The sequence below is a fragment of the Ammospiza caudacuta genome, chromosome 16 (genome assembly GCF_027887145.1).
Source record: "Ammospiza caudacuta isolate bAmmCau1 chromosome 16, bAmmCau1.pri, whole genome shotgun sequence".
Classification (NCBI taxonomy): domain Eukaryota; kingdom Metazoa; phylum Chordata; class Aves; order Passeriformes; family Passerellidae; genus Ammospiza; species Ammospiza caudacuta.
The window spans coordinates 14083190-14110833 of record NC_080608.1 but is presented as its reverse complement, the minus strand read 5'-3'; the positions used below and the strand labels follow the sequence as shown (position 1 = coordinate 14110833).

Sequence of the window (27644 nt, the reverse complement as noted above, 5' to 3'; positions counted from 1 at the left end):
CAAAGAATTTGGGTGGAGGTCACACATTTATCTTCTGATGTAGAAAGACTGAAGAAAAAAAATCAATATAAACATTCAGCTTTGACTTCCTCCCTCCACGAACGTCTTCATTTGCATCAGAGTCCCATTTTCCCACTCACTGTACAATGCACTTTGAGAGAATATCGAGACTCTTCATCACATACATTTCTTTTTCTCTTCCTCCCTCACAAACTCGTGTGCACACACAGACACCACTTCAGCTTAGCAGGTATCCAAATCCTGTTCCTGTTATGCCACAGTTGTGGGGAAAATCATGCAAAGGGAAAACAAAACCACCTTGAAATACCAGCATCAGAAATGCAGTCACTGAATCCAGCCTGCTTCTGTGTCTCCCAGGCTTTTCCCTGTTCAGAGCTTTCAGGTCCAGCCCACTCTGAATAGGAGAGCCAGGGAAATGCCTAAACCTTCCTCCTCAGTTAAAGAAAGCTTTTTTTATCTCCCTCCAGGGAAGACCTTCATTTGGGAGTTGACAGAAATAGAACAGCAATGTCAGACCTCTAAATTTTGAGGCTGTCTCTTCAGGAGAAACACCTTGCTGGACTGTGGGGTTCAGGATCCATGCTCAATAGTCACTTCTGGTTTTAAGATGCAAACCACACTCTTGGCCAAACCAAAGCCTGTGTCTGTCTAGGCTCTGGAAAGCCTGGGGATATCTTGTCTGTCTGGAAGTACCAGCCTCTGCCCTCTCCTTCTCCCCAGGCATATGGCAAGTGTTTATGGTGAGAGGATTCCTGTTAATGCTTTCTTGGGGAAAATCCAGCCTTCTCTCTTCTCAGAACTCTCTTGGCTGTGCTGAGCACGCAGTGCCATGATTACACATCAAACTCAGAGATTTCACTCAGCTGAAACAGCAGAAGAGAAAAGGACGGCCGCTCATCTTTCCCCTGAGCAAGGGAGAGAAGACAGAGGAAGAACATTAATGTCAGCTGGAGAGGAATGGCAAGGTTAGCAAGGAAAATCTTGGGAAGAAACTGAGTATTAACAAAAATACAATCTACCCCTATAGAGAAAATGCCACTGGAAGAACCAACTTCCTTGTGTGCAATGTTTCTTTTCTATTACCAGTGAATTTGGCTTGGTGGACATTAAGTACCTTGTAATGGCTTGGCTGTCATTTCTACCCCCCTTAGAACTCAGCCCCACAGAGCCACAGCCATCTTAGCAAGGAAGCTGTGGAATTAACTTGAGTTAGGTGCACTGCATGGGCTTCTCAGTGAAGTCAAATAAAAGGCAGAGAGTCCAGAGTTTGCTTGCTAGTGCAGATGAAAGCTGCAGTGCTTCACCTCCAGGATTTTATCTTCTGTTAGCATGTGGAGTGCACAAGTCTCTCTCCTCCTTAAAGCCAAGGGGAAGGGAGTTATTTTCTTTGGGAAATAGGGCTCTCCAGTACAATACTCACCATCCTCCAGCAGTGGCTCATCACATCATAAATTGCCTTGGAGGCCAGCTTGGGTTTGTAGAGCCGAAATCCTGCGTTGATTTCTTCCACCACTTCTGCATTGGTGCGATTCTCATAGGGGATTTTACCCTCACTGAACACCTCCCACATCAGCACTCCTAAAGCAACCAAACAGGAAAAAAATCACAAAGACACAAATAAAATCCTCAGCAGGGCCACTTTCCACCTGCTCTTCTCTGCAGCTCAACATTTTCCAGTTACTTGGAAAAGCATTTTCTCTTGGATTCTCAGTAGAGAGCTGAAAACCCAGGCCCTAACACAGCTGTACAGTTTGAGGATGCCAGCCAGGACTCTGGTGCTCTCTGAAGCCTCTCTCTGTTAAATCTGTGAAGGGCATGAACATCCAGCTCCTGCTGTGCTGCTCAAAGCCCACCCCTGGAGTGCACAGCCCCAGCCACAGCTTCAGCCAGCAAAGGGCAAGGGAAGCACAGAATTCACAGGCACAGACTAGCAAAGGTTATAATCCTGCATTATTTACTGCTGGCCCCAGGGCTGAGTGGCACCCCATTGACTGTGAGCTGTGCACAGCACACTGCCCCATTCACTGTGTGGGCTGGAGAGGGGCCAGGGCTGTGAGTGTGCCAGATCCACAGCCTTTGTTATGGCTTTGGGCAAAAACACACAGCAGTGCCCTTATCTGTGAGGGTCCAGAAGCGAGAGCAAAGAATGGACACAAATGGTCAAACAATGCATTGTGGAGCAGGAAATGAGGTGAGAAGTGTGAGCAGTGAAATAACATTTTCAGATCAGCATAAAGCAAATGGAGTCAGCAGAGCAAATTTGGAAGGGCAGGGGGTTTGAGTGAGGCATCAGTGCCTCAGGAGTGACATGCAGAGAGATGGAGTACCTAAATGTCTCTCCTCTCCTCTCCTCTCCTCTCCTCTCCTCTCCTCTCCTCTCCTCTCCTCTCCTCTCCTCTCCTCTCCTCTCCTCTCCTCTCCTCTCCTCTCCTCTCCTCGTCAGTGACTCTGTTTTTCTTGGACACTCCTGCTATGTCAGCATGAAACAGAGCTCATTATTTGCTATTTTATATAGAGTTGCACAGGTATAATACATTAAATTGGCAATATTTGAAGAGTTCTGAAGTATCTAGGTAGTGTGATTTTTTTCCCTTTCTTTCACTTGAATTATTTAGGCTTGCTTTTCTAAGCCATTATTCAGGCAACACAGCCTTGGAGGATGCAGTGTTGAGGAGAGTTTACTTGAACACTGAGCCTTCTGTTTTTCCCAGCTGGGGCTGTTGAATTTTCTCCATTTTGACAAGATTTCCTTACCAAACGACCAAACGTCAGATTTGGTGCTGTAGTTGCTGTAGGAGAAAACCTCTGGGGCAGACCACTTGACTGGAAACTTGGTGCCTGTGGAGCTGGTGTACTGATCATCCAGGACAAACCTGGGAGAGGAAAAGAAGGGGGAATGCTGAGTTCCCCATCCTGTGACAGCCCCAAGGGACCGTGCTCAGCCCCAGTGCTTTACCTTGACATCCCAAAGTCAGACACTTTGACCACGTGGGATTCCCCCACCAGGCAGTTCCTGGCAGCCTGCAAGAGAGTAAGGTGCAAAGGCATCAGGTCAGAGCTAAAACCCTGTCACAGCCACTCAGGGGCTTTTATCCTGGAAGAGCAGATTGTGCTTAAAAAGGAGCATCAAAGTGACATTGTGCCATGCAGAGGACAAACCCCTGAGCTTCTCATGCTTTCTGTGCACTCTGCAGCATGATCCTGTTGCCAGAAAAGCTGTTCAAGCACCACTCTGACAGGCCCTTGTTGCCCAGAAAGGGTGGAACAAGACCCTAAAATAGCCACAGCTACTCACAGTCATTACATGCCTAATGAAACTGCAGCAGTGACTGATGGAGCTTGACTGAAAACCCCTTAATTAAAACTATTTTATCATCAGTGCATGTTTATACATGATTTATGCTAGAACAAGTCTTTCTGTCATCTTCACTGATTTTAGACATGAAGAGTGTCAGTACTGTGGCTCTTGGGGAGCCAGAGTCCAGTCAGGAAAAAAAGACAAATTTTATGGCTTGTTTCTTCTCTCCCAAAACCAGTTAAAGGGAATAGATTGATCAGTGATCAGTCCTCCAGGGCTTTTTGTGGTTTTTTTTTCCCCTAAAGTATTTGTGCTGCTTTTGCAGTGAGGACAGACACAGGATCCCCTCTAAACAGACAGGCAGGAGGAGTGTGGAAGCTGAAATTGAAGAAGACAGCAGAGGAAAAAGCTTCAACATACCAGGTCTCTGTGGATGACAGAGTTTTGTTCCAGGTAAGCCATTCCTTCACACACATCCAGGCACATGCCCAGCAGGGTTTCCTTGGAGAAGCTGCCCCGCTGGCTCCGCAGGTAGTCGGACAAGCAGCCGTTCTCCATGAACTCGAACACCAGGCAGATGGGAGCCTCCTCAAAGCACACACCATAAAGCTGGACCAGCTTGGGGTGAGACAGCTTCCTGTGGGGCAGGGAGGGAGGGTGGGGAAGAGGCTGAAATAGGCTCAGTGCCAGCTATCCTCACAGCAAGTGTGTTATGTACAGTAATTTATGCCACAGCGATGCTCCCAGCTCACTGCAAAGGCCAGCTTTGCAGATGTGCAGACCAAGGACTAAGTATCATCCCATTTTAATGGCAGTGGCATAAATTGCTGTATATAACACACCGCCAGCTTTGCAGATGTGCAGATCAAGGACTAAATATCATCCCATTTTAATGGCAGTGGTCACCAAAAGATTTTTCTGCTAGAAAAACCATTCAAACAAAAATAAAATCAATTTCTGTCTGTCTTGTTGGGAAGGAAATGCAAAAAAAAGCAAAAATAGTCAATAAAACCAAAGACAAATATATTCAATTGTGCAAAGCAAAACATTTTACAGGTAAGGCTTTTCAATGAAATTGTACTTAAGTTTTAAGAGATCTTTTCTGGGAAAAACCACTTTGCTCTCCAAAATGCACCATCAATTATCCTTGCCTTCCTGAATAGCAGAGATCTGGAAGACCATTCTGGATATTGATAGACTTGGAAGCACAATAATTCACCTACACTTTGAATTGCCTTCCTTTGTATCCACCAGAGCTCACCAGTCTATTTACTATTAAGATACATAGCAGATAATCCAAGTTTGAATTCCCTACTCAGATTCCTGACTTTTGCTCAGTGTTACGAATCCCACAGGGTGTGATTGTCATGGTGAATCTACCACTTACATCAAGACTTTGGCTTCCTCGATGAAATCCTCCTCAGACATTGCTCCTTCTCGGATGGTCTTTATGGCTACTTTGGTCCTGTCCAGCAGGTAGCCAAGGTAGACCACCCCAAACTGACCACTGCCAATCTCCTGCACACGGGTGAGCTCAGAGGCATTAATGACCAATTTTCCTGTTGGTTGCAAGGGAGAAAGAGTAAGGACTGAGCAGTAGAATGGCAAGCAAAAAGCTTTTGTGGGTTAAACACTGAGGCAGGACTCCAAGTGAGACTTTTTGGCTCTCCCACAAATTGCCTGTCTGACCTCTGATAGCTCATTTGACTAGTCCATGCTGCAGGTCATGTTCAAGGGTAGGAACAACAACATCCCCTTTCTCCCTCCTTTGTCTTGCCTATCCAGTTCTCCAGGGAGGATTGTTTTTACCATGCTTATGTGCAGTACCCAGCACAACATGGGGCTTGAGTTTTGAAGTCTCTTCAAAGCTTGAGCTTTGAAGTCTCCAAGAATTACAACAAAGATGATACCGGCAAAATTCTATTGACAACAATATTCAAATGAAGGCATCTTTCAGGAGAGACTCAGCTTTCATCAAATTACTCTATGCTCCCATTTCCATCCCCTTTGTTCAGAATTCATTTTGGTATTGAATGTTGACTTCAGTGAGACCCTGGGGTTCTCATCACCTCCCTCAAGGCACTGCATGATCAGTTCAGTCCTTTATCAACAGCCATGACAAAGATGACAAGCTGGTGAACAGAGAACTGAAGAAATCCATTTATTGTGGCTGCAACCACACAAATATTCCTCAATATCCATGGGGATGTGCAGGATCACCCAGCCAGCCAGCCAGGATGTGATTCCCATGCAGTGATGGCAGACCCTTACCATAGCTGAGCCCTGCGGTGATGGGGGCCTGTTTCCTCCAGGAGGAGACCGCGTATCGCAGCCGCGTCACGAGACCTGGGGACACGGGGACACTTCTGTTACTGCACAGCCATGGCAGCCTGGCTGCTACCACCCCAGAGGTGCAGATTTACTGCACTGAGTTCTCAGCTCCACTTGAGGGCAGCTGAACCTCTGTGCAGGCTCTGGTTTCCTGCCTGAGAGAAGGAAGCGAGTTCTGAGCGCCTTCAGGTTATTTCCCATTTTCACCTCCAGAGCTTTGAGTTTCTGTAAACTCTGATGAATTTCCAAATGATACTTGGCATTTATAGGGTGTTTTTGAAGCCCAGTGTTTGCCTTGGTACTCCTAGACTGTAGGGATGGGAATCACCATGTCTGGTTATGGATACTGGCCATGTCCTTGACTTTGTGTCAAATCAAGGCCCAGGGATGGATCACCTCCAGAAGGCCCTGCAGTGTAATTCCAGACAGCTTGGCCTGGCAGTGGTGATGCATCCCCAGAGCTCTCTATAATATGTCATTATGACATCTGTGTTGGCCATGGTCAGCCTTAGAAGGACAACCACACGAGGATGTAATGCTGGAAACTGGCCTGAAATGCCCATTTCAGAATAAGTAGGAGAAAAAGTGAAGCCATTTAACACTTCATTGTAAGGACAGAGCTCCTTGGGAGTCCTTCATTCAAAACAGTCACCTGGCAAACCAGCAACATCTCTGCTCAGCCTCTCTCACCTGCTGCATTGTGCTGGTGGTAGTTGATGAGGTCAGGGATGGAGTCAAACACGTGCTTTTCTGCCAGGTAGTATCTCTTGGGAAAGTCAGTTGTCTCATTGATGTGATAATGCTTTATAACAGGATTGTTGTCCGTGCTGAAAAAGAGGGGGTTTTCTTTGAGAGAAAATAGCTTGCAGCAAAAAACCAGGGATTTGGGGTATAAACAGAAACAAGTGAGCAGAGGGGAGAACCTTCCCCCAGAAGGAATGGGGGAAGAGCAAGGAGTGAGCTTCAGTTGCTAATGAACTCTGGGTATTTGTATGTTCTCCTTCTCACTGGCAGAAGGTCTCATCTCGAGAGGAAGGCTGAGGTTTCCTGATAAGAGAAGGTTGTATGCTAAGTTTCTCTGTCTCTTTGTGAAATACAACTTTCTGCCCCATCACTGAGACCCCTTCACCTGCCTTGCACTGCCCATCTCTGGTGAGTCCAGCACACAGCCCACACTGTCCCACTGACACTTCAGTTCAGGGGACAATGCCATCAGAATGACAACCCCAGTGATGTCCAAAGGACTATTTATGGGCACATATTTAGATTCAGGGAGAAGTAGAGCCTTTAATACACTTTGGGACTGGCAGCTGACTCTTCTGCCTTTTTTGGAAGTGTTTTCCCTTAATCATTTTCATGAGCCTTCTGCTCTCTCGTTATAATGCCAAAACAGCTATACAGAGATTACACACTCAGAGAAGTCATTTCATTGATGTAATTGATGTGAAAAGCTGCTGAGCTCAGCTGTACCTCAATGCTTTGGTGAAAACAGAGACTGTGTACATGCCAGGCTGCCTTGAATCTCTCACCATGAAGGCCCCTTCTCTACCCTGGAACAAAGGAAAGAAAACTGGTTAGAGAGATAATGGAAAAAAAAAAAAAAAAAAAAAAAAAGAAGTAGGCTGGGGGCAAAGCTGTGCTTATTTCAGCCCTGTCATGAAGATGTGCTAAACATATAGGAAAATAAAGAGGCATCACCCCACTGACAGAGCCTGGTGTGTTCCATGCACAGCTCTGGCAGCTGCCCAGGGCCTGCAGGTCTCTCTTGGGTGTTAGGTGCTTTTACCTCAGCTTCCTCTCAGAGCTCTCAGAGGAAATGACACCTAGGCACTTGTGCTGAGTACATGTGGGTGTGCCTTTTTGTCCCTCCAAACCTCTCCTCTGGAAATTCTGAATCCATTGACTGCCCTCAGCCCTATCTGACAGAATACATGCTCAATGAAATGTGTGGCCAAGTGGAAAGGCAAACCCCTGTGAGTGCTCCCTGTGAAGCGAGCAGCCACAGAACAAATCACAGTTTATCCAGCACCAGAGAATCCATATGGGAGTGTAGGAATGATAATTTACCAATGTACCCCAAATTGGAAAACCTTGGACATGATCCTGCCCTTTCACAGGTACACCAGTCATTCAGCATCTAAACAAAAATGGGTAAGAAAGCAATCCTCCTGCAGTCTGGCACTCACAGAACAATTTTTGTTTTTAACTTTTCACTGTCATTGTTTTCCACTCATCTGAATGCTAAAATGCCTCACAGGGCATGATCCCACTGGCCCAGATAGATCAGATGGCAAAGGGGATTTAACATCACAGTTTGGCTGGAATGTGCTGTACTGACCTATATATTGGTAATAAACCTCACATTTTTCTTCTGTTTGGAGATAAAGAAGATTTTCTGGCATCCCAAGTGCCTGTTTTTTTTCATTCCCTCCTCCTTTGCTTTACATGGTAGGTCTCCTCCTTTTTATGTCTTCCACCCACCCACAACAGTTGATGCAGAGCAAATCCACCAAGTGCACCCTGCCTGGGCCTCCTTCCCTCGAGCTTTGATCAGCTCCAGCTGAACACAGGGGCTGAGCTGCTCCTGTATCCCCAGGAATGAGCTGCTGGCTGTGCAGCTCTGCCCAGGTGGGATCAGCCTGCTGAGCTGTGAACTTCCAGGGCTGGCCCTTCACTGTCTGCACAACATCTGCACCGCACAATATCTGGCACAGGAGAGCTCTGAGAAAGTCTCTCTGCTGCTGTAGAAGCATTTAATCACACACAGTGAGGGCTTCAGGACTGGAGGAGGGCAGGTTTTGGAGGCAGCATCCTGCCCAAGTCACTCTGAGCTCTATTCTTCCATTCCCAGCTGCCACCAAGCCTGGCCAAAGATCACTCACAAACCTGGCCACGTTTCTGTGAGGCTTGCAAGGCTTTGAACAAAAAGTCTCTGCAGCCACATGGGGGTAGTTACCACAGAAAAGTTGTACTGGTAGGACTGAAAGAAAAAATAAGATCACTAAACCATGTTTGGACTTTTTCTGTAGTACATTGTACAAGAATTTTTAAAACAGCACAAAATTGCTGCTGTTTCCATAAAATACTAGTGTTCCAGGAAGGAACATTTTATTTGTGTTTATTAACAGGGCCACCTGTTAATGTAAGAGCAGATTTAAAAATTAAGGTTGTGTTTGTGTGGAAAATTTGAACAAGAAGCTTATTCTTTGTGTTTTCAGTACAATCTTCACTGGAAAACTCTGGCTCAACTGAAAAATTAAAGATGTGTGCTTACATGCACACACACAATTAAAAAAACAAAACCCACAGCCATACTTTTGGCTTTCACCCAAAATACTTCAGCACAAGATTGGTTAGATTTTCAGAGAGCTACTGGCATCCACAGGCCTCCTGCAGAGACAGAAAAGATGAGCTAAAATCACAGTTTTCAGCTGGCACAGTGCTCTGAAGCAGTGTTTTCCTCCAGTCCCAGTTACTGGGTGTGTTTGGATGGCACAGCTCCACCCATGCTCAGCTAACAGGGGGATAAGGGAGGTGTGCTGGTGGTCCTTTATCTCATATCACACACTAAGGGCACAAACAGAGCAGGAACCCAGGGTTCATCTCTTACACACAGCAGCCCTTGCAGGATTCATTTGTCATTAATTAATTATTATTTCCCATCCACCCCATAGATAACACTGGTTTACCTCCTCCCTGAGCAGTGTTTCTGCCTTGCTCCTGCTGATGTTCTTATTGTACCACCTGAAAACATCAAAGGACTCAGAGTCAGCATTTCTAGGCCAGGAAAGTTTCTCCTGAGGGGCTCCTGAATGGAGCATCCCCAGGGTGAATGTCAGCTGGGCTGGGGGCATTTGAGGCTTGTAGCTTCAAATCCAGGGTACAAGAAAAAACACAGGCACAACTTACTCATAAACTTGCAGATTCTCAGGTGATTTTTCCACCAGGTAGCTGCTGGGCACATAGCCTTCATGCCTGTTGAGAGGCAAGACAAGTGTGAGTGTGCTGACAGACAGGATTTTCTCTGCATCTGTAGGAGTCAGCCTTGAAAGCTTTGCCTGCTCATTGCATGATGAAAGTGCTGGTGGGGAGGTATTGAGTGTATCAGAAAACAACTGATTGTGCCTCTAAACTTGGAGAGTTTCACGATTTTCCCTCCTGTGTATCACTGCAAATATCAGTCTGAATTGTTTTTTGCTGTAAAATTAACTTTCAGATCCATTTCTTCAGCTGCCTGAAGCAACAGCAAATGGAAGAAGGTTACCATAAATAACCTTCCATCACTTTTTCCCTGCAAATAAGAGGATGCTTTGCAAAAGCTGAACAAGAGGGAATAAACATGTAAGTTAATGGGAGAACAAACTGGAATTAGAAAGGATTTGCACATTGGCTGTTGAAAAGGGACTTACCCATTCTTATCTTGAATCAGCCACCAATGTTCCTCAGAGCTGTCAATCACATAATATTCCTCATTATACTGTAATGTCAGCTCCTGTGGGTTCTGGGCTTCATAGTCATATATGGCTATGACCACTGCTTCCCTTGGATCCAGCAACAGTTTCTGCACAAATTAGGCAAAAGGCTCATCACAGTCACATTCATATTAATATTAATCTTCATAAAAAGCAGTGGCATGCTCTCTAAGGTGGTATTTTCCTGGCAGCACTGGTGTCCCCTGGGTTTAAAAGCCTCAAAGCACCCCAGACCATTTAGTGGAGTGTGGTGGCATCAAGCGAATCTTTGGCACTTTCAAACAATGAATTTCATATAAAAATTTCAGTTGCACAGAAAATATCCAGGGAATGTTATCACAGGTGAAATTCTAGGTCACTGCACTGTGGTGAACATTAATAAGGACATATTCCCCACTGGTAGTTAATCACTCAGGGCAGGGCACTAAGGACAGCATCACTGCACTCACCCAGTTATCTTCAGGAGTGGGAGGAAGAGGCTTCTTTGAGGCTGAAAAGATATCAAGAAAGATAATTTGAAGTAGGTGAGGACAAAACCAAGGGAGAAACCACCAATGCAATGAATTGATACAACCCCACTGAACAATGAGCTTTGGACTTCGAGAACAAGACCTGCCAACTACACAGTGAGTCTCAGCAGGGCTTGGAAACTGGGGTACAGATTAGTTAAGGCATCAAGGTAAAAAATACAAGGTAAATGTTTCTTTGGTCAAGAATGATTGACCACTTGTGTTCAAGATTATGCTTGGCCATTGAAACCACAGAGGAAATATGGTTTTGTTTGGTTTGGTTAAAATGCACTCTTGAATGCATTTATCTCGAGAAAGTTGTTATGGCTTACTGACTGACTACAGCTGATCAAGTTCTTACTTCTCCGTCTCATTCCAAAACCAAGCATCAGAGGAAAATGTGAATTCAAAAAAAAGAATTCCACATACAATAAAAGATAAGCCAGAACATCCCAAGAAGCCAGGAAAATGTCTCTTTATGGAAATCTATCATAATATTTTTTGATGTTCTGTACAAAAGAGATTCAATCCTCTACTATTGCTAGGAATAAATATTTTCCATGTCAGGATGGTATTAATAAGTCCCTTACCATTTTTCGTGGGGTCATATACCACACAGCCAGCTGCCATCTTCTCTGTCTGAGCACAGCACCTCCACTTGCCATCCAACCAAAAGTCTGGATGACACTTTGAAGCCAAACTGTTGTTGTATCTGATTTCTGAAAAACATTGGGGGAAGAAAAAGAAGGGGGGAAATGAATTTATTTGCATCCACATTCATTCTAGAAGTTGTCTAGAACTAAATGGAAATAATCTGCTCTTTGAAGAATTGTCCAAAGGAGGGGACAGTCTACAAATGTTGAACAAGATGAGGTGATAAAGCAGAAGCTTGGAGTAGGGGAGTAACTGATTGCAAGAATCAGTGCATGAACTTCACAATAGCTCCATCAGGCACAATGTTTTCAGGGGGAACAATACAGGAGCAGTGCTGCAAAACAGAAAAAAGCTGTGACAGAAGCCTGTTGCAGTTTTTATGTAACTAATTGACACCTTCCTCACACCAAGCACTCAGCTTGTCTCTGCCCCCAGTGCTGGTTACTGCAGCACCATGTGAGTGAACCGCAGCACGATTCAGGAGGTGAACAGGAAATGAAAGCTACCCACAAAAATGTTCCTTAATAATCATGATTCTCTAACAAGGTTGTCACCTAACCAAAAAAATCTATTATTAAGAGCTGAAAATTTTTCTGTGTAGAAAAAGTTATTTTAAAAAGTTAGCCATAGGAAAATCCTCACCTCTTCCTGAAGAAGAAACCTCAAATTACAGTCATTTATTAAGAGTTTATTCTAGAAAGACACAAATTACAGAATCCCAGAATGGGTCAGGCTGGAAGGGACCACAGTAGTCGCTGGTCCAGCCCCCTTGCTCAAGCAGGGTCATCCCAGAGCACGTGGGACAGATGGTTCTGGAATATCCCCAGGCAGGGAGACCTCACACCCTTCCTGGGCATCATTTCTGCCTGTTGCCTCTTGTCCCATTCCTTGGCACCATCAAACAGGACTGGTCCATCCTCTGGCACCTCCCTGCAGATACTGACAGACATTACGGTCCCCAAATAAACCATCCAAAATTCCCATGTCTGCTGAAAACACACCCACCAGATTTACAAGCATTTCAATTTTATAACCCGCTACCCGGGTTATAAACACTTTGACTGCTGAGATTGGAGACACTGACTCTTCCTGCTCATTTTCTCTGCATTATTTGTCACAAAGCTGGTCAGACATAAGCCTCAGCTGGGTGGGCAGAGGGGTTTTTACCTTCCTTCAGCGTCAGGACCCATCTCTGCCGGCTCTCGCGGTTGGGGGCAAACACGTAGAGGATGTAGCTGTCATGGACAATCTGGAGAGGGGGTACAGAAAGGAGCCAGCCATGAGAAGCAATCCCAGATGCACTGGACACAAGGGAGTCACCCAAGGGAAGAGGCAGCAGCACTGTTACCAACAAGCTACGTGCCAAATGATGATGTGGGGAAGTAGCAGGGGCTGCTCAGACGCAGCTCTTGACCTCTGTCTTGGGTTGGAAATGGGTGTGTGTGCTCTATTCCTATCTGATGGGACAGTTATCTTCTGTTAATTGGGCAGTGAGTGTCCCTGCATGGCTGATAAAATTCCATCATCTCATTGGGAGATGCTCCGCCCAGGGGGAGGAGCCAAGAATTCCTATCTGGATATAATCTGAGGTTTGGAAGATCACAGCAGCCTTTGCCCACTGCATTCCCAGAGCAGCCCTTTCCCACTGGATTCTGAGGAAGACCAGGCCGATCTCTAGCATCCCTGAACCTTCAGAGCAAAACTCCACCCTTCTACAGGATCCCTGCTCCAGCAGAACCACAGCTGGCACTGCAGGAGGGCTGCAGCCACCATGTAATGGGACTGTGCAACCACCCTGACACACAGGGTGTCAGGTCCTATTCTGACTCTGTTGTTTGGTATTAATGCCTTTTTTTTTTTTTTTGCTTTTTTTGCTTCCCTAATAAAGAATTGTTATTCCTGCTCCCATACCTTTGCCTGAGAGCTCCCTTAATTTCAAAATTATAACAATTCAGACGGAGGGTTTTACATTTTCCATTTCAGGGGTGGCTCCTGCCTTCCTTAGCAGACACTTTCTTTTCAAACCAAGAGAACCTCACTGACTTTTGATTATTTAAATTGGAGTAGAGGTTCTGATCAAGAACCCAGTGCTGGGTTCATTAGTGACTGCACTGTGAAGGAAATGCTACTGAAATACAAAATTAAGTGATGTCTCTCTCAGTATGGTCAACAAACAGACTCACCTGGAAAGGGTATTTGTACTGACAGGGAATGATGATGTCACTTCTCACAATTTCCACACATTTAATCCTGGAAAGTTCCACTGAACCCTTCAAAGTCCTTTTTTTCTAAAAGACAGAGGAAAGCACTTGGTTGAGGCTAATGATTGTGGATTAAGTGAATAATTAGACCAGACTGTTCAGCCATGGGAGATTTAGTTTTAATAGAGCAGAAGCAAATTAACTGATTATGTAAGACATTAAAAATTTAAAGAGTAATTCTTATATTGGGCATCACTATATGTATTCCCATACACATAAATATATGCACATACATATATTTCAACTCAGCACCAGTCAAAACCTCTATTTGAAATTCAGTTTTTACTTTTTTTCTTCCAGCAAAATGAAATCCCTTTTTAACCAAAAAAATAACTATTTTCATTAAATTTTCAGTTTACTAACACCCCTTTTTCATACTGAAAAGCTATAAACCAATAAATATTTTTTTAAAGAGTGTGGGTACTGAGAATTTCAAAACTATTCATTTCATCCAAAATGTACATTTTTCCTGTATCTGTCTTCCAAAAAACTACAACATTTCTCTATTTTTGTTTCGTCTGGCTTTTCATCTAAGAAAAAAACAACAGGGAATTTTGAAATAAATATTATCCTCAAAAACTTGCCAACAAAGCTGTTTCTCTGGCATCCTCTGCTATGCTTCCATTCACCAGGTGTTTGGGTATATCAGGTACCCAAATAACAGCATGGGCAGTGGGGAAAGAGTAAAAAGAGTAGGCATTCATGGATCCCAGCTGCCTTGGTGTACCCTGTTCCCTGTGGAATCCTCACCCCATGGCACTCAGATTTTGCAAGAGAGGGGTGAGGGCAGCTGGTGGAAGTGGAGCTGAGGCTCAGCCTCTGGTGCTTCTGCAGGATCCCCTACACGAGGTTGCTCTTCAGAGTGAGCTGGTTTCCTGTTTTGATTCATTTTCAGCAGGGATTAAGCACTAGATGTGCCCCCCCCTCAGCTTTGGGACAGCGTGACGGAAATCAGTGAGGTTTGAGAGCAACAAAACACTGCAAAGCTTCTGTTTTCCAAACGCTGCCAGCGGGACAGAGCCTGAACTTCAGCTGCTGCCTTGTACCTGCCACAGGTTATCCCTCACTCATCAAGACTTTGGCAGCCTTCTGAGCCTCCGTTGGGCCCCAGCTCTTTGTGTTTTACACCCTCCAGCTCCCTCTTGTCCCCTTTTCCCCTCTGTCACCCCCACTCTGCAGCTCTGCCCCCTGGCAGCAGCCATCCCCACCACTGTGCCAGCCCCACTGCTGCTCCTCTGCCCCTTTCAGAGTTAAATTCAGCCTAAGCCAGGGCAGCAGCTCCTGCCTCTGGAGATGGGGGAGGTTTGCCACAAAGCACTGTCAAACAGCCTCAAAACAGAGAGGCCCTGGGGCTCCCCAAGCCTCATGCTTGCCCGACTGGCTGGGTGTTTTGCCTCTGTGTAACTGGACTTGAGGCAAAAGAGGAAAATTATTACAGTGTGGTGTCACATTGCTCCTGCTGGCCTTGGCTGGTGCATTTGTGGTTTGTATTTGTATTTGCTTGCAGTTTAACCAGTGTCTCTGGATTTACTGCCAGGACTGTCTCCTGTAGACATCTGCCTGTGTAGCTCTCTGGGGTGTGGGATTCTCCTAAATCAGTAAACCCAAGGCTTTAAAGCACCCATAAGTGTAAATGCCAATTAACTCCCAAGAGTGCTGGCAAGCCTTAGAAGGCCTTACTGCACCCCATTTTCACCATTTATTTCCTTTCATTCTTATCTAGTCACTTCTTTCAGACTTGGCTTCCTCTGTCTGTTCTTCAAAACCTCCTCTATCATTTGTTTTACCCCAGAGACTTTTACCCTTTTGATGAGGCACAAAGCCATTTATATCCTATAAAAACCTTCAATTTTGTTAGTGCTGAACCCTCCTTCATCTCTTCCCTTTGAAGTCCTGGGGTTTACCCACATGCATTCCTCCCCTGAGGCTTTAGCAAGCGATGCTGTGCCACGCACAGGCTCTGCTGTTTCCCTGCACACTGGTAATTGTTGATGCTTTTCTGGATTGCTGAAAGACAGGGTCCAGCCTTCTCAAGGAGCTCTGTGCAGCTGCCCTGCAGCTCTCATGACCCACTGTGTTCCTTTTAATTACACAATTCAGTGATGGAAGCTCCTCATAATCTCATGTTGCAGCACATTGGTGTGTGTCTCACAGCCAGAGCACTGCCCAGCAGATCTCCAGCTGCTGGGACCCTGCTGATAGAAGGCAATTACAGTCCTCTAGCAGGACAAACAACTGGAATTACCACTTACAAACCAGGCATTACCCAGAAACTGGGCTGGAAACTAAACATATCCCTGCTTTTGTGATGTTTGACCACACTGTAATCCAACAAAAGCAACAGGGCCATTTGGAAGGAAGGGGAGAGAAAAAGCTTCTTAAAAATGGCCTCTGAAAAACCTCAGAGACTTGTTCCTAAAAGGGCGAGACAAAACATGCTGACAGATCTCCATTTGTTGTTTCCAGTCTGCCCAGAGTATAATGGGTAGATGTTTTAGCTGGCTGGTCAGTAAAAACATCAGTGGTCCTGCTGTGAGCCATGTGTGGAAAGAACCAGGGCAGGCTGCTGTGCCAGGGGGAGAAGCACACATGCTACAGATCAGCCCATCCTGATTTATTCCTTTTGGTCCAAGATTTGCAATATATCCACTCTGGGAACAGCTCTGAAAAGAGCCAGGTGCATCACAAGCCCAGTGCATTGATATCTTCATCTTTGGTACTTCCACGTGGCTCCAGGAGCTCTTTCATTGGTTTGTCTCTGCTGCATAAACCAGATGACTCTGGTGGTCCCTGATTGCTTTAGATGCTGGGATAATTGACCATGGGACAATGGACACAGCCCTACTCTGCAACACAAGGAGGCATTTCCCTGTCCCTGCTTGAGGAATGAGCTGCCTGGCATCTCTCATGTGCTAAAACCAACCACCAGCACAGCAACTCACCCAAAAAAATGAATCACTTCTCTCTAGCTCAGGGGCAGGGATGTGGAGCTCATGGTGAGAGGGCAGTGAACCATCAGTGGCTGCTGCAGGTGACACAGGTCTACTTGTGATCACACTTCCTGAGCATGGCCCTGCACCCTCAGGCTGCACAAAGCTCTGAGATCTTGTGAGGTACGGGGCTGAAAGGCTCTGCAGGGAGGGCTTGGGCTGAAGGGCCCTTGCTGGGTGCTGAGAGGTTTTGCTGAGCCCCACCGTGTTTATCAAAGGGCCCTGGGAAAAGGTGCAGCCACCAGGGCTGGGAGCAGAGGGAAGGGAGAGGAGAGGCAGGGGAGGGCAGAGCCTCATCTCAAGGAGCAGAGGAGGAGACCAAAGGCAGCATTTCTTGGCAGGAAGGCAGCACCCTGTGCTGCATAAAGCTGGCTTGGTTCTGAAGTTGCATAACAACTTGTGTCTTCTTTCTTTTGTTCTTCTGAGGGGAAAACCAAGCCATCAGAGGTTCATGTGGCCCCAGGCTCCTCAGCAGCAGTCCCTGCTGAGGGCTGTCCAGGCTGCAGCTTGGCTTTCCTTGCCCATGGTGTTTGTATTCACCTCCTGCCTCCCCATCTCCTGTGCATCCCCTCCTGGGCAAGGCTGGCAGTGCCTCCTTGGCAGGAGGGCAGGGGAAAACTGATTTACAGCTGGGGTGGAGCAAGGTAGGAAATTCCAGTCCTCAGCAAGCTCAACCACAAAAACATTTCCATCAATGAAAGCATTTCATGACCTTCTCTATACCATCAGGGTTTGGGGTTTTTTGTAAGAATCTGAGCCAAAGTTCATTCCCTGTTTTCACTCACCATCTTGACTAAAAAGAGCAGTTCTTAATTGGTGATTAAGTAGATGAAGGATCTTTGCTTTGACCCTGTGACACCTGTTCCCTGTCCCTCTGCTCTAGCTGGGCTCAGTGTTCAGCCTGAACAGAGGCAGCAGCTGATTTTGAGGGATATGCAAGGTGGAACTGCCCATGGCAGAGAGCTCAGCTGCTTTGGTCAGCATCAACCTTTTCAATGAGTGACGTGTTCCTGCCTTTCAGAGTTTTCTTCAGGCCTTGCTGAGCTTCTGAAAGAATTTGGGAAGGAATTTCTTGGTGTAGAAAGAGTAACCAGAAGCTTATGAGATACCACTGGAACAAGATGGAGTTATTTTTAATGGTAGCCCTCCTGCTAAAGTATTTTTCCACCAACCAAAGCACCTGAGCTTGAACTTGAACCTCCTTGGACACTGTGTTGATACAATTCTTTCTATTCTTATCATATTCCTTATCTGTGGAATGTGCTGTATTTCTCATTAATAGTTAGGATATTAAGAACTGTTGAAAACTGGATTCATAGCAACTTTGCCTGGACACTATCTTCATTCAGTATTTTGTGAGTTTTCTCACAAAAATGTGAGTTTTCTCACATTAGGAACACTGATTGTTTCAGGGCTTATAGGAAATAAAACAATGTAACTATTTTTTAATTTTAATCTGAAAACTAAATTGAAGAAATTGGTTTTTAGAAGAAAGTTGTAAGGGATTTTGCATTTTCTGTCATGCTAACTGTTCTAAAGGAAAGTTGGAGAGGAATGATAATTGATAACACTGGGATTTCCTGTAGAACCGTGGCTGTTGTGTTATATTTTAATACCTCCAATGTATTTTGCATATATTTGATAATTAAATCCCTTAATGTGCCTGCCTGTCTTACCTGTCCATCATGACTATTTTGTCCTTCAACTTGAACTAAAAGAATAAATAAATTTTTTTTACTGCTATTTTCACATCTAAAGAACATGAAGGTGTTTTAGGGGTTGGTGCACCCTGGATGCAGAATACACAGAATTGTGTTAAATAACAAAACCATCTGCACTGGTGCTTGAGATGCCTCCATTCAACTATTTACTATCCTTACACAATCCTATAGATCCAATCCAGCCTTGTATTCCCACCAAATCCAATTCCAAAATTCATTTGGCTCAAGTCTTGTCCAAGATGGCTATCAGGGTGCCCATCTCTACAACAGCACAAGTGGTTGGACAAGAAAATCAATGCCATCATCAAGAAACAAAAGGGGAAAAAAAAAAGGAAGAAAAAAAAAAGGAAGATTCTTGGCTTTCAAATGAGTTTTCTAATATGATGGAAATAAGCCTTTTATGTTACATAAAAGCACATGGAACAACTCCTGAATACTATATTAGCTTCTTCAAAGCTGTTCTTTACTCCAGAAAAGACTGGGAGCAGTGGATTGCAGTGAATGAAGGATTCAGTGGAAGAAAAGAAGCTAAATTAAATCAACTATATGACATCACTTTTTTTCATGAAAAAAAATCTAAGCTTTAAGGCCAAAATTAAAAAACAGCCAGAAAGGATGAAAGAGTATAGAGCAACAGGCAGGCATTGCAATAAAATAAGGCACAATGATAATTACAATATAAAGCAAAGGCACTGGGAGCAGAAAATGACCACAATAGAGAAGTCTAATAAAAGATAACTTTTAGGAAGCCTCATATTTATTGTTATATATTTAAATTAGGACGTGTTCTTTCCTTTTTAAAGATAAAAAAGAAAACATAGGCTGAAGATTTTGCTACATCCTCAATGTTCTCTGACAGAAGAAAGATTTGAGCTTTGTAATTTAAACAAAATGGAAGTATCTGACATTTGCTGCAAAAACATTGCTCAGAAGGAATTAAAAATATTTATTCAAAAACTAAAGACTAATAAATACACAGAAAAGGACCTAGTAGGAACAAAACTGGGCAAGAACAGAAAGGGTAAGTAGAAAATTATTATAATCATATTCTGGAAGGCAAAATTAGCTATTCCAGCAAAAAAAGGAGCTATTTTTATTACCAGACTTTACCACATGTTTGTGTAGTTAGAAAGGCCACAGACACCAGACAGAGAGAACCTGCATTTTGCTCAAGGCAATCCTGTCTAGACAATATCACCACCCCAAATCAGGATGCTGCTGCAGGAGTCGTGAGTGAGAACAGCAACAGACAGGAACTTTGCAAATACTCAGAAAAATATTGAGTAGGATGGACTGGATTAGGTTGATGAAAGATGTGGAATCTCTGTCCTTGGCTTTGAAGCAGTGGCCAGCCAATGCTACAGCCAACCTGTCCTGGTGTTGGTGACAGTCCTGCTCTGAGTGTTGATCTTATCCTGGCAAAAAAGAATTTAAGAAGTGCTCTCCAACCAGCACTACTATGATTCTGTGATTTCACAATAGAAATGAGAAACATTGTGACAAACAATATCAACTTCATCCTCCAGCAACTTCAATAATATAATTTGGATTATTCAAAATTCCTGTTAAGTTTTCAGAGAGGTACTAGACATTAAGGCACAGATTTGTACTTTATCTTCATCTTATTTAGGGTTGTATTGATTTTATTGTATAAAGTTGATTGAAATGGGTGATGCAGGCAGATGCCGAGCCTGACTTCTTTGTGGGCGATATGTGTATTATTAATAAATTAGTTGGAGATATGCATCAGAAAACAAGTGGTATTGCAAATTCTGGCATGCAAACAGTACTAGTTAATAAATACATGGCAGGTTATGAAGAATGACATATCTAGTCAGATGTATTTATTTGGAAGGTTGTATTTAAAAACATAAATAAGTTCCCTCTAGGTGAGGACTGCAGCTCCATGACTGCTAAGGGGAAATGTCCCTGTAGCCTTTTGGCCTGCTAAGGTGTTCAGAATACAGAAATCAATGAGAAATGGTTTGAATGGCCACTCTAACAAGAAGACTAGAACAGAGATCTTCAGAAGAAAAGTTTTAATCTGTTACATTAGAGTCTTGGGGAAAAAACCAAGTTGGATTCTGTGTAGAATAATGAAGGTGAGAGGGACTGGACTCAGAGAGGAGCAAAGCACTGCTTTTTGTCCCATGGGTAGCTGGACTGCTGCAAGCAGCCCCACGTGTAGATAATGTTACAGAGCAGCTGGAGCATTTCTGGGATGCTGATAAAAGTCTTTTCAGCCAAGTTTATTCCTTTGTTCTCATGTAACAAGAGACTGAAAGCAGATTTCAAGGCCCACTGAAGTGCCATCTTTGCCATCTTTATATGTGAGTATCAAAGATGGGAATGAAAGAGCCCAGGACAAGGCTGAGTCATTTTGTGTGACCTCCTGAGCATCTGACCAGTGTAGGAAGAATTGTACTGATGTAAATGAAAAAAGAACTTGGCCTTTTATGGGTGAGCCTTTCATTGCTGCATTTACCAGCTGGACTAATAATAGCCCCAAAGTGCATGAAGATATAAAATTTCAAAATATTTATTTGCCTGAAGGATTTACCAAGGACCATAAGCTGTTGGGTGGAGGGGGTATAGGTAATTCACCAGTTTGAGTGCTTTTGCTGCATCTAAGTAAGAATATTTGAAACTCTGTCCCAGACACCTCCCCAAAGGGATTCACTTCTCTGCTGCTTTTGCAGAGCAGCAAGTGTACCAGCACCCTGAGAGTTTCAGTGTCTGAATTATCCATTATTGTTGTGAGGATCAAACTCATTGAAATAGTTAAAATTATTACTCCCATGTGCTTGTTTACTCACACGTACAGTAGCTACAAAATCAGACCCTGAAACAAATAATTTTTGCCTTTGGAATTGATTTGCATGTTATAATAAAGGCACTTCTGATGTCTTTTAGCAGAGATGGGGGCTGAATACATGTGCCTGTTATCAGGGCTTTGCTTTATGTTAAGACAGCTCTGCATTGTGCACTGCATAATGAATTCCAGAAAACACAGCTTCTTATTGTTGTCAGTTATTGGGGGCTCATTCTCCTAATGAGACATGTAAATATCTTTCATTAACATTAAGGGCCACTGTGTGCTTGGCCCTGAGGAGAACAGTCCTCTCTGTCAGCTGTGGCAGAAAGATGAAAATTACAGTGAAAATGCCATTACAGTTACTGCAAAAACCCCCTGCCTTTATGATGTCAGTTGTCTTGACAGCTTTGGGTATCATTTGCAGAAATATCCCTGTAGCCTTTTAGCCTGCTTATTTCCTTATTTTGGACTGATACAAAAAAAAAATTAATGTTGTTTTATACCTTTGATTTAAAAATGCAGAGAAAGGATGTTAAATCCTGTTAAATACAGGCAGACTGCATAAACCGGAGCTTAAGGCATAAGTTAGTACTTTGTGTCATCCAACTGAAATCAGTGGGACTTCTCAAACTTTTAAGCAGTTCAGTAGTTGTTTTACCTGCCTTTGTGCACAGGCTGTTGTTACTGACTGACCAGGGACTGGAGAGATGGGAACTATACAGGTACAAAACTCTGAGTACAGCAATCCACCAGACAGGTTGGTAAGACCTTAAAGACACCCATCGAAAACCCTTGGTGAAAACATTCCCAGAGATCTCCCTTGGAAAATCCATGCTTTAAAAGCTCAGATATGTGCTGGGCCCATCCATGTCAGTCCATAGCACCTGAGGATTCTCCCCATCACTGCAGCCAGCTGTCAGCAGTGTCCCTAAACCTCCAGAGCAGGGCCACCTGCAAACTGCCCCAATGGTGACAGCCTGCTCTGACCTCTGCCAGCCCCAGAAATTATCTGAGAGCATCCTGGTGGATGCACTGCAGAGCAAAGCAGTGCCAGGGACTGCACCAGACAATGAGCACCAGATCATTGAGTTCAACACCTGCATGTGCTGCCTGGTCTTGGTGCACTCCTGGGAATGGCACAGCCCATGTGCTGGGCAGGGATCATTGGAATCCTCCCTCCACTGGCTGTGAATTCAAATGGTGTGGGTTCCCTCCATTCTGAGCACAAGACAAGATGGTTCTTGCATGGGCTGCCCTCATCCTTCCTCTCCAGAGCAGCAATGGCCTGACCAAGCAGAGTCTCACCAGCATGCTCTGATTTTGATTACTGAAGAGGCTAATGATTGGTTCTGGGAGTGCTTCACAGGACAAATTCTTCTCTCTCTATTTTGTGACAAATTCTTTTCATGTAATAACCTGATTTTGAGAGAGAAGACCTGTTTGTGTGAGAAGAAAAATCAGGATTTCATGGAACATCAGCCCTGTGATTACAAATATACCACCACATCTCAAATGCGCACAAGGTTCTAAAGTTGCATGCGTGTTTACCTACATATGTCTACACATATATAATATGTATATTTTGAAATATATAATATATAAAATAAAGTGGATAATACCTCAAACCCTCATCTCACCTAAATGACCTTTTGGAAGACTCAGAGGGAAAATTTCCACGAACACATAGAGTGTGAAGTCTGTGCCCCACTGAAAGTCACCAAGTCAGATTTTCCAAATTATTTCAGTCCCTAAAGATGCTGACAAGACACCTACTGCAAAATTATCTAGTCAGAGTTACATTCAATTCATGTTAAGCACACCAAGACTCAGAAAGCATCAAAGAAAACCAGTAGCAAACATTCCTCTAAACACCTACACCTACAGCAAAATCATTTCAATGCTTTTCAAAATTTAGCCTGAATATTTAAGTGGAATAGTTAAAATGGAATTTAAAACCTTATGAAAACGACATTTGAAAAATAGTTTGGAGACCAGACAAAGATAATCTCGAACCACAGACAGTCACAGTATGCAGCAATCAATAGTGTCCTGTTTAAAATGGAGGTGTGAAAAACAAGGACTAGAAAGTATAAGCAAGAAAAACATTTCATTGGGCATATTTGAGAGAAATGACATGCAGGTGAAAATGACTGTTAAACCTTTAAACCTTTTAACCTTTAAAGCTGGTTTGTAACGCCAAATAGGTTGTGATAAAATAGCAGGGCACATCGTGCTTTTCTTTTATTGTTGGTTTCTGTTTCTACTAATTTTCTGCAATTGAGCAAGATCAGAAGGTCTGAAGTTGCCAGTGCTGGATCCAAGGCAGCACAGTTCTTTCCTGCCTACAGGAACAGTGCCTAAACATAATGGATTAACAGCACATTCAGGGACTGCTGGAAAACAAGCAAGATTATTTACAACCCTAACGAGGCTCTGCAAACATCCAGCTAAATAGAAGGGAATAATTCTCACTTCACTAGAGCACTAAACACAATGGGGTGCACAGATTGACTTCTAATTTTCTTCATATTTAGCAAATCAGCGAAATGCAAACTTGGGGAAACAAAGCCTGGCCTGAGCCTGGATCTCATCATCACAGCCCATCTGAAGCTAGCTCCAAAGACCCCACGTTACATGTGGCAGCTGAATTTATTTTAAAATGCTAGATGGATCTCCTACCAGCCATCAGCCTGATGCCCCGAAGAAAAGTATGAGAGTGAAGATCTGTTGATTATTTTTTCACAGTTAAAATCGGGGTACACTTGTGACCTTCACAATATGCCTCTCTAGGTCACGCTGTCCCCATGTGAGGTGCCAGGCACAGGTACCTCACACAAGACCATGCAAATTCCTACAATAAAACTAGATCTTTCCTATAAATTGGTAGAGTAGTCTTCTTCTTCCATTCACACCACATGCCTGCTGATCAGAAGCTCTAAATGACCCATTTGATCAATTTGCAGTGCCCGGTGCTGTAGCAAGGACCGGAAAAATTAACAAAATTTAACAAAGATCATCCTTCCCTCCATTAGCATCCATCCCTCCATTACACAAATTTCATCCTTGCTCTGAGAAAGAAAACAGCAGACGTACCCCGTGGCGATGCTCGTAGTACGCCAGCTTGGATTGGGTCAGGACGAAGAAGCGCACTTTAAAGTTGGAGGGTGAAGTCCTTCTCTTCTGCTGGGATTTCTTGATCAGCAGTTCCTGCAGGAGCACACAGTTATTCATGGCTGAGCCAAGAATGTTTGCCTCCCAGGACATGGGAACTCTGTGCTGTGTGCTCCGTCAAAGAAAGAAACAAGAGAAAGGAGGCAGTTAATAAAAAAAAAAAAAAAAGTGTTCAAGAGGCAGCGTAGGTGCTTTTGAGCTTTATCTTCCCATCTACAGCAAAGCTTCCTTTCTGTCAGACCATAACCACATCCTCTCTGAAGCCATAAGGTGAACAGCACACGTTGAAATATACGCTAAGGTAAATGTTGTGGAAAAAAATAACACTTGAGGGACATGCAGTAGATGTGAATCAATGATTAAGGATAAATTAAAGGGGTGTGGCATGATTAAGCATCTGTCTCCTACTGGCTTATCTGGTATATACAGTTATAAATGCATGCACCCAACATGGATATACAGGATGAGTGTCCTGTTCAATGCTAATTAAGAATGTGCATTTTCCATAAAAGTACAATTTAAATACAGCACTTAATGTACAGATTTGTAGAGACTTTGCTTTAGACAATGCAGTACCATAGGACAGAAAGAAGGACAAATATAATATATATATTATTTTATATATAATATAAAATATAATAATATAATATATATAATTATTATATATATAATAAAAATTAAAATAAATTTTTTAAAAATTAAAAAATAAATATGGTGGCCTCGCTGAAGACAAGATGCAGCAGATATTGTTAACATTTGTCATGCTGAAGTCCAGTAAACCTGTAAACCTGTACTTCATTTCTCAGCAGAGTGACTGAGTACCAAAAAACTCTTGTGGTCAGATGACACAAGTGTGTGATCTCCTAAAAAAGCATCACTGCTGTCAAGGGGGATTTCATACCTATTTGTAGATTAGGATGAACACTCAGGCCAAATTTCCCAATTCTTCTACAAGCCGGTCTGCCTCATGCAGAACACGTGTACAAAATATGCAGAATTTGATGTGAGTTTTTGGGAATTGAGCTTTGTGTAAGCAGCAATTTGGATAAATTCCAGACCTTGCACCTCCAAAATATGGGACCACTTGTGTGTGCTCATAAATTTCCTTATGCTTGAGAATTTGCTGGTTGAAATTATGCTTCAAGATCCTTTCTTGTAATTAATGAACCAAAAAACTGCAGTAGAATGCCCTGATAAACTTAGGGATTCCACTGTGCCTGCAACAGTGAATTACCCCCAAAAAGGCTTGGATCTGGATCAACAAATATTTCGCTCAAGTTGAGTCAGTAAAGTTGAGCTTATAATGATAATTTTTAACAGCATTGCATTTTTAGCTAGTTACACTTGTTTAGGACTATGACTCTTTCCAGTCTCCCCTTCACACTAACTGTAGGGTATTAAGGACTTGGTGAAAAATCTTTGTAGCTTGGGCCAAAGCGGTTTGCAGTCTGCTGGCAGAGATGTACACGATATTTTATCAGAAAAATTGAATATAAATAGAAATACAAGGGTGTGACCTTGCAGCTGCACTGAAGAAGGAGTGCAGGACAGCAGAGTTGAGAAGCCGACACGGAAACCCCTGAGAGGAGAGGTGCTGCTGGAGATGGAGGATGTGGGGGAAGAGCAGATTAACCAAGGTGGTGAGTGGTGGGGTGAGAGCTAAGAAATTCTTTGAACACAGTGACTGGCAGCTTGATCTGTTCATGAGATAAGAGATGAGCTCTCAGAGGGGCACGGAGAAGGAGCAATTTGATCAAATACACAGATAAGGGGCTTGGCAACTGTGCTGCATTTCACAGAATCACAGAATCACAGAAATTCAAGGCTGGAAGAGACCTATAAGATCATCAAGTCCAACCCATGTTCTAACAATTCAACTAGATCATGATGGGGCACCATGGCTGGCAGGAAGGGGCTGTGAGGGGCCAGGTAAAACAGGGAAGCGAGAAACAAAGAGAAGCTGAGAATAAAGATTGATACATGCAGAAAGATGCACAAGAAAATACAAAAATAACTGCAAGAAAATAATGACAGATTTAGTCCCGGAGTATAAGAACTAGCAGGATTGGGCAGGTGAGATCAGCGACTCTGAGTATTCCATGGTTTTTAGTGAAGGTGGGCCAGCTAAGAGAGTAAACCGGGAAAATATGAATGACCCTGAGCAAGGAAACAAGTCAACATAGCCAGATTTGGTTAAACATGGGATTTGATACAAACGTAGGTTTCATATAAACATGGGTGTTGGTTTCAGTGCTGTTTTGCAATAGCTTTATCAGCTGATAACTCTGCTGAACTGGGGAGCAAAGCAGTGGCTGATGTATCTTTCTATCACTCTTTCCTGAGATGTACCCCTTCATTTTTCTTCTTTCACTGTAATTCCAAATCCCATTCATAGCAAACTCACAAATGCTTGAGTGTAGCAAGCCAAAACCAGAAAGGAATGCTAAGTCTAAAGAATGTATAGCCAGGTTGACATGTATAAACAAAAAACATATGGTTTAAGAATTGTATTTATATTTAATTGTACATTTAGGAGAAAATAACCTGTTTAAGTATATTTGGATGTCAAAGATCATTGTTTCCCGACTGACTTTTAACTAACATTCTCCATTCCTTTCAAGATATAAATAATTTGTCATTATCCATCTGGGTGAATAAGGATTATAACCCTTTTAAAGAAAGCTTCAGGCATTGAAGTGCTTCAGGACCCTTCTACAGTTGAGTAGGATATATAAATATATCTAAATATATATAGGTAGAAATGCACCACTTGCCTAGGACCAAGTTGGCTGCAGAGCTGGAATATGTGAGGGTCTCTGCAGAGCTCTAGACACAAACTACTGAAAGGGCTTCTCAGAGGGCTGGAATACCCCAGTAACACAAGTACCTCATTTCTGGAACCCGACCTCATAGGATGGTACACTTTTACACTGAATGCTCCTTTCAAGAATTCTGGCAGCACTTGATATTGCAAGGTACAGAAATTCTGTATGCTTTGTAGAACAGAATTAAACATAACTGTCCTGAATATCTTAAAACCACTTTAAGACTAAACTTCATGATGAGGGATGATGAATTTTTTAGGTATTCCACATCTTCTCTGCTTCAGTGCTTTTATAAAGCTTGCTACCATGTATCCTTTGACACTTTTCTGTCCATATGCAGGAAAATCTGAAATATTTTAAATGATTCAGATTGAAGTTTGAGCTGCTATGTGCTCTACATACTCCTCTGAGCTGAGCAAGTTGAGGTTGTAGATAAAGTTCTTATTATCATCTGTAGCCTCAGTAGACTTTATTTCTTTCAATCACCTTTGTTTTTTTCCTTCCTACATCCTGCAAACTGCTTTATTTCTGATTTAAAAAAAAAAAAAAAAAAGTTATTTTATGGATTGGATTTTT

The 27644-nt window shown here is 43.3% G+C and overlaps 1 protein-coding gene across 2 annotated transcripts; it reads right to left on the bottom strand.

The window, feature by feature from the left end:
* Positions 1-690: 690 nt before the first annotated feature.
* Positions 691-24347, bottom strand: ITK (IL2 inducible T cell kinase). Of its 2 annotated transcripts, none has more exons than XM_058815234.1 (17): positions 24166-24347; positions 13469-13573; positions 12453-12534; positions 11222-11350; positions 10563-10612; positions 10060-10211; positions 9560-9625; positions 9340-9394; positions 7121-7200; positions 6341-6477; positions 5591-5665; positions 4707-4878; positions 3740-3956; positions 2978-3042; positions 2776-2894; positions 1442-1599; positions 691-926 (listed from the first exon to the last, which is right to left on the bottom strand). In XM_058815234.1, the coding sequence occupies exons 1-17, from the start codon at positions 24334-24336 to the stop codon at positions 855-857; spliced, it is 1905 nt and encodes a 634-aa protein (XP_058671217.1). In that variant the 5' UTR covers positions 24337-24347; the 3' UTR covers positions 691-854. The 2 variants fall into 2 exon arrangements, with proteins under 2 accessions (XP_058671217.1, XP_058671216.1); XM_058815233.1 differs by having other exon boundaries at positions 10572-10612.
* Between the last annotated feature and the right edge of the window lie 3297 nt (positions 24348-27644).

Excerpts from the sequence above, each read along its gene's own strand:
- ITK (XM_058815234.1), bottom strand. The coding sequence starts at position 24,336 with ATGTCCTGGGAGGCAAACATTCTTGGCTCAGCCATGAATAACTGTGTG. Across the intron at positions 9,395-9,559 it reads GAGAATCTGCAAGTTTATGA|GTGGTACAATAAGAACATCA; the intron begins GTAAGTTGTGCC and ends TGATGTTTTCAG. Across the intron at positions 2,895-2,977 it reads TCTGACTTTGGGATGTCAAG|GTTTGTCCTGGATGATCAGT; the intron begins GTAAAGCACTGG and ends TTCCTCTCCCAG.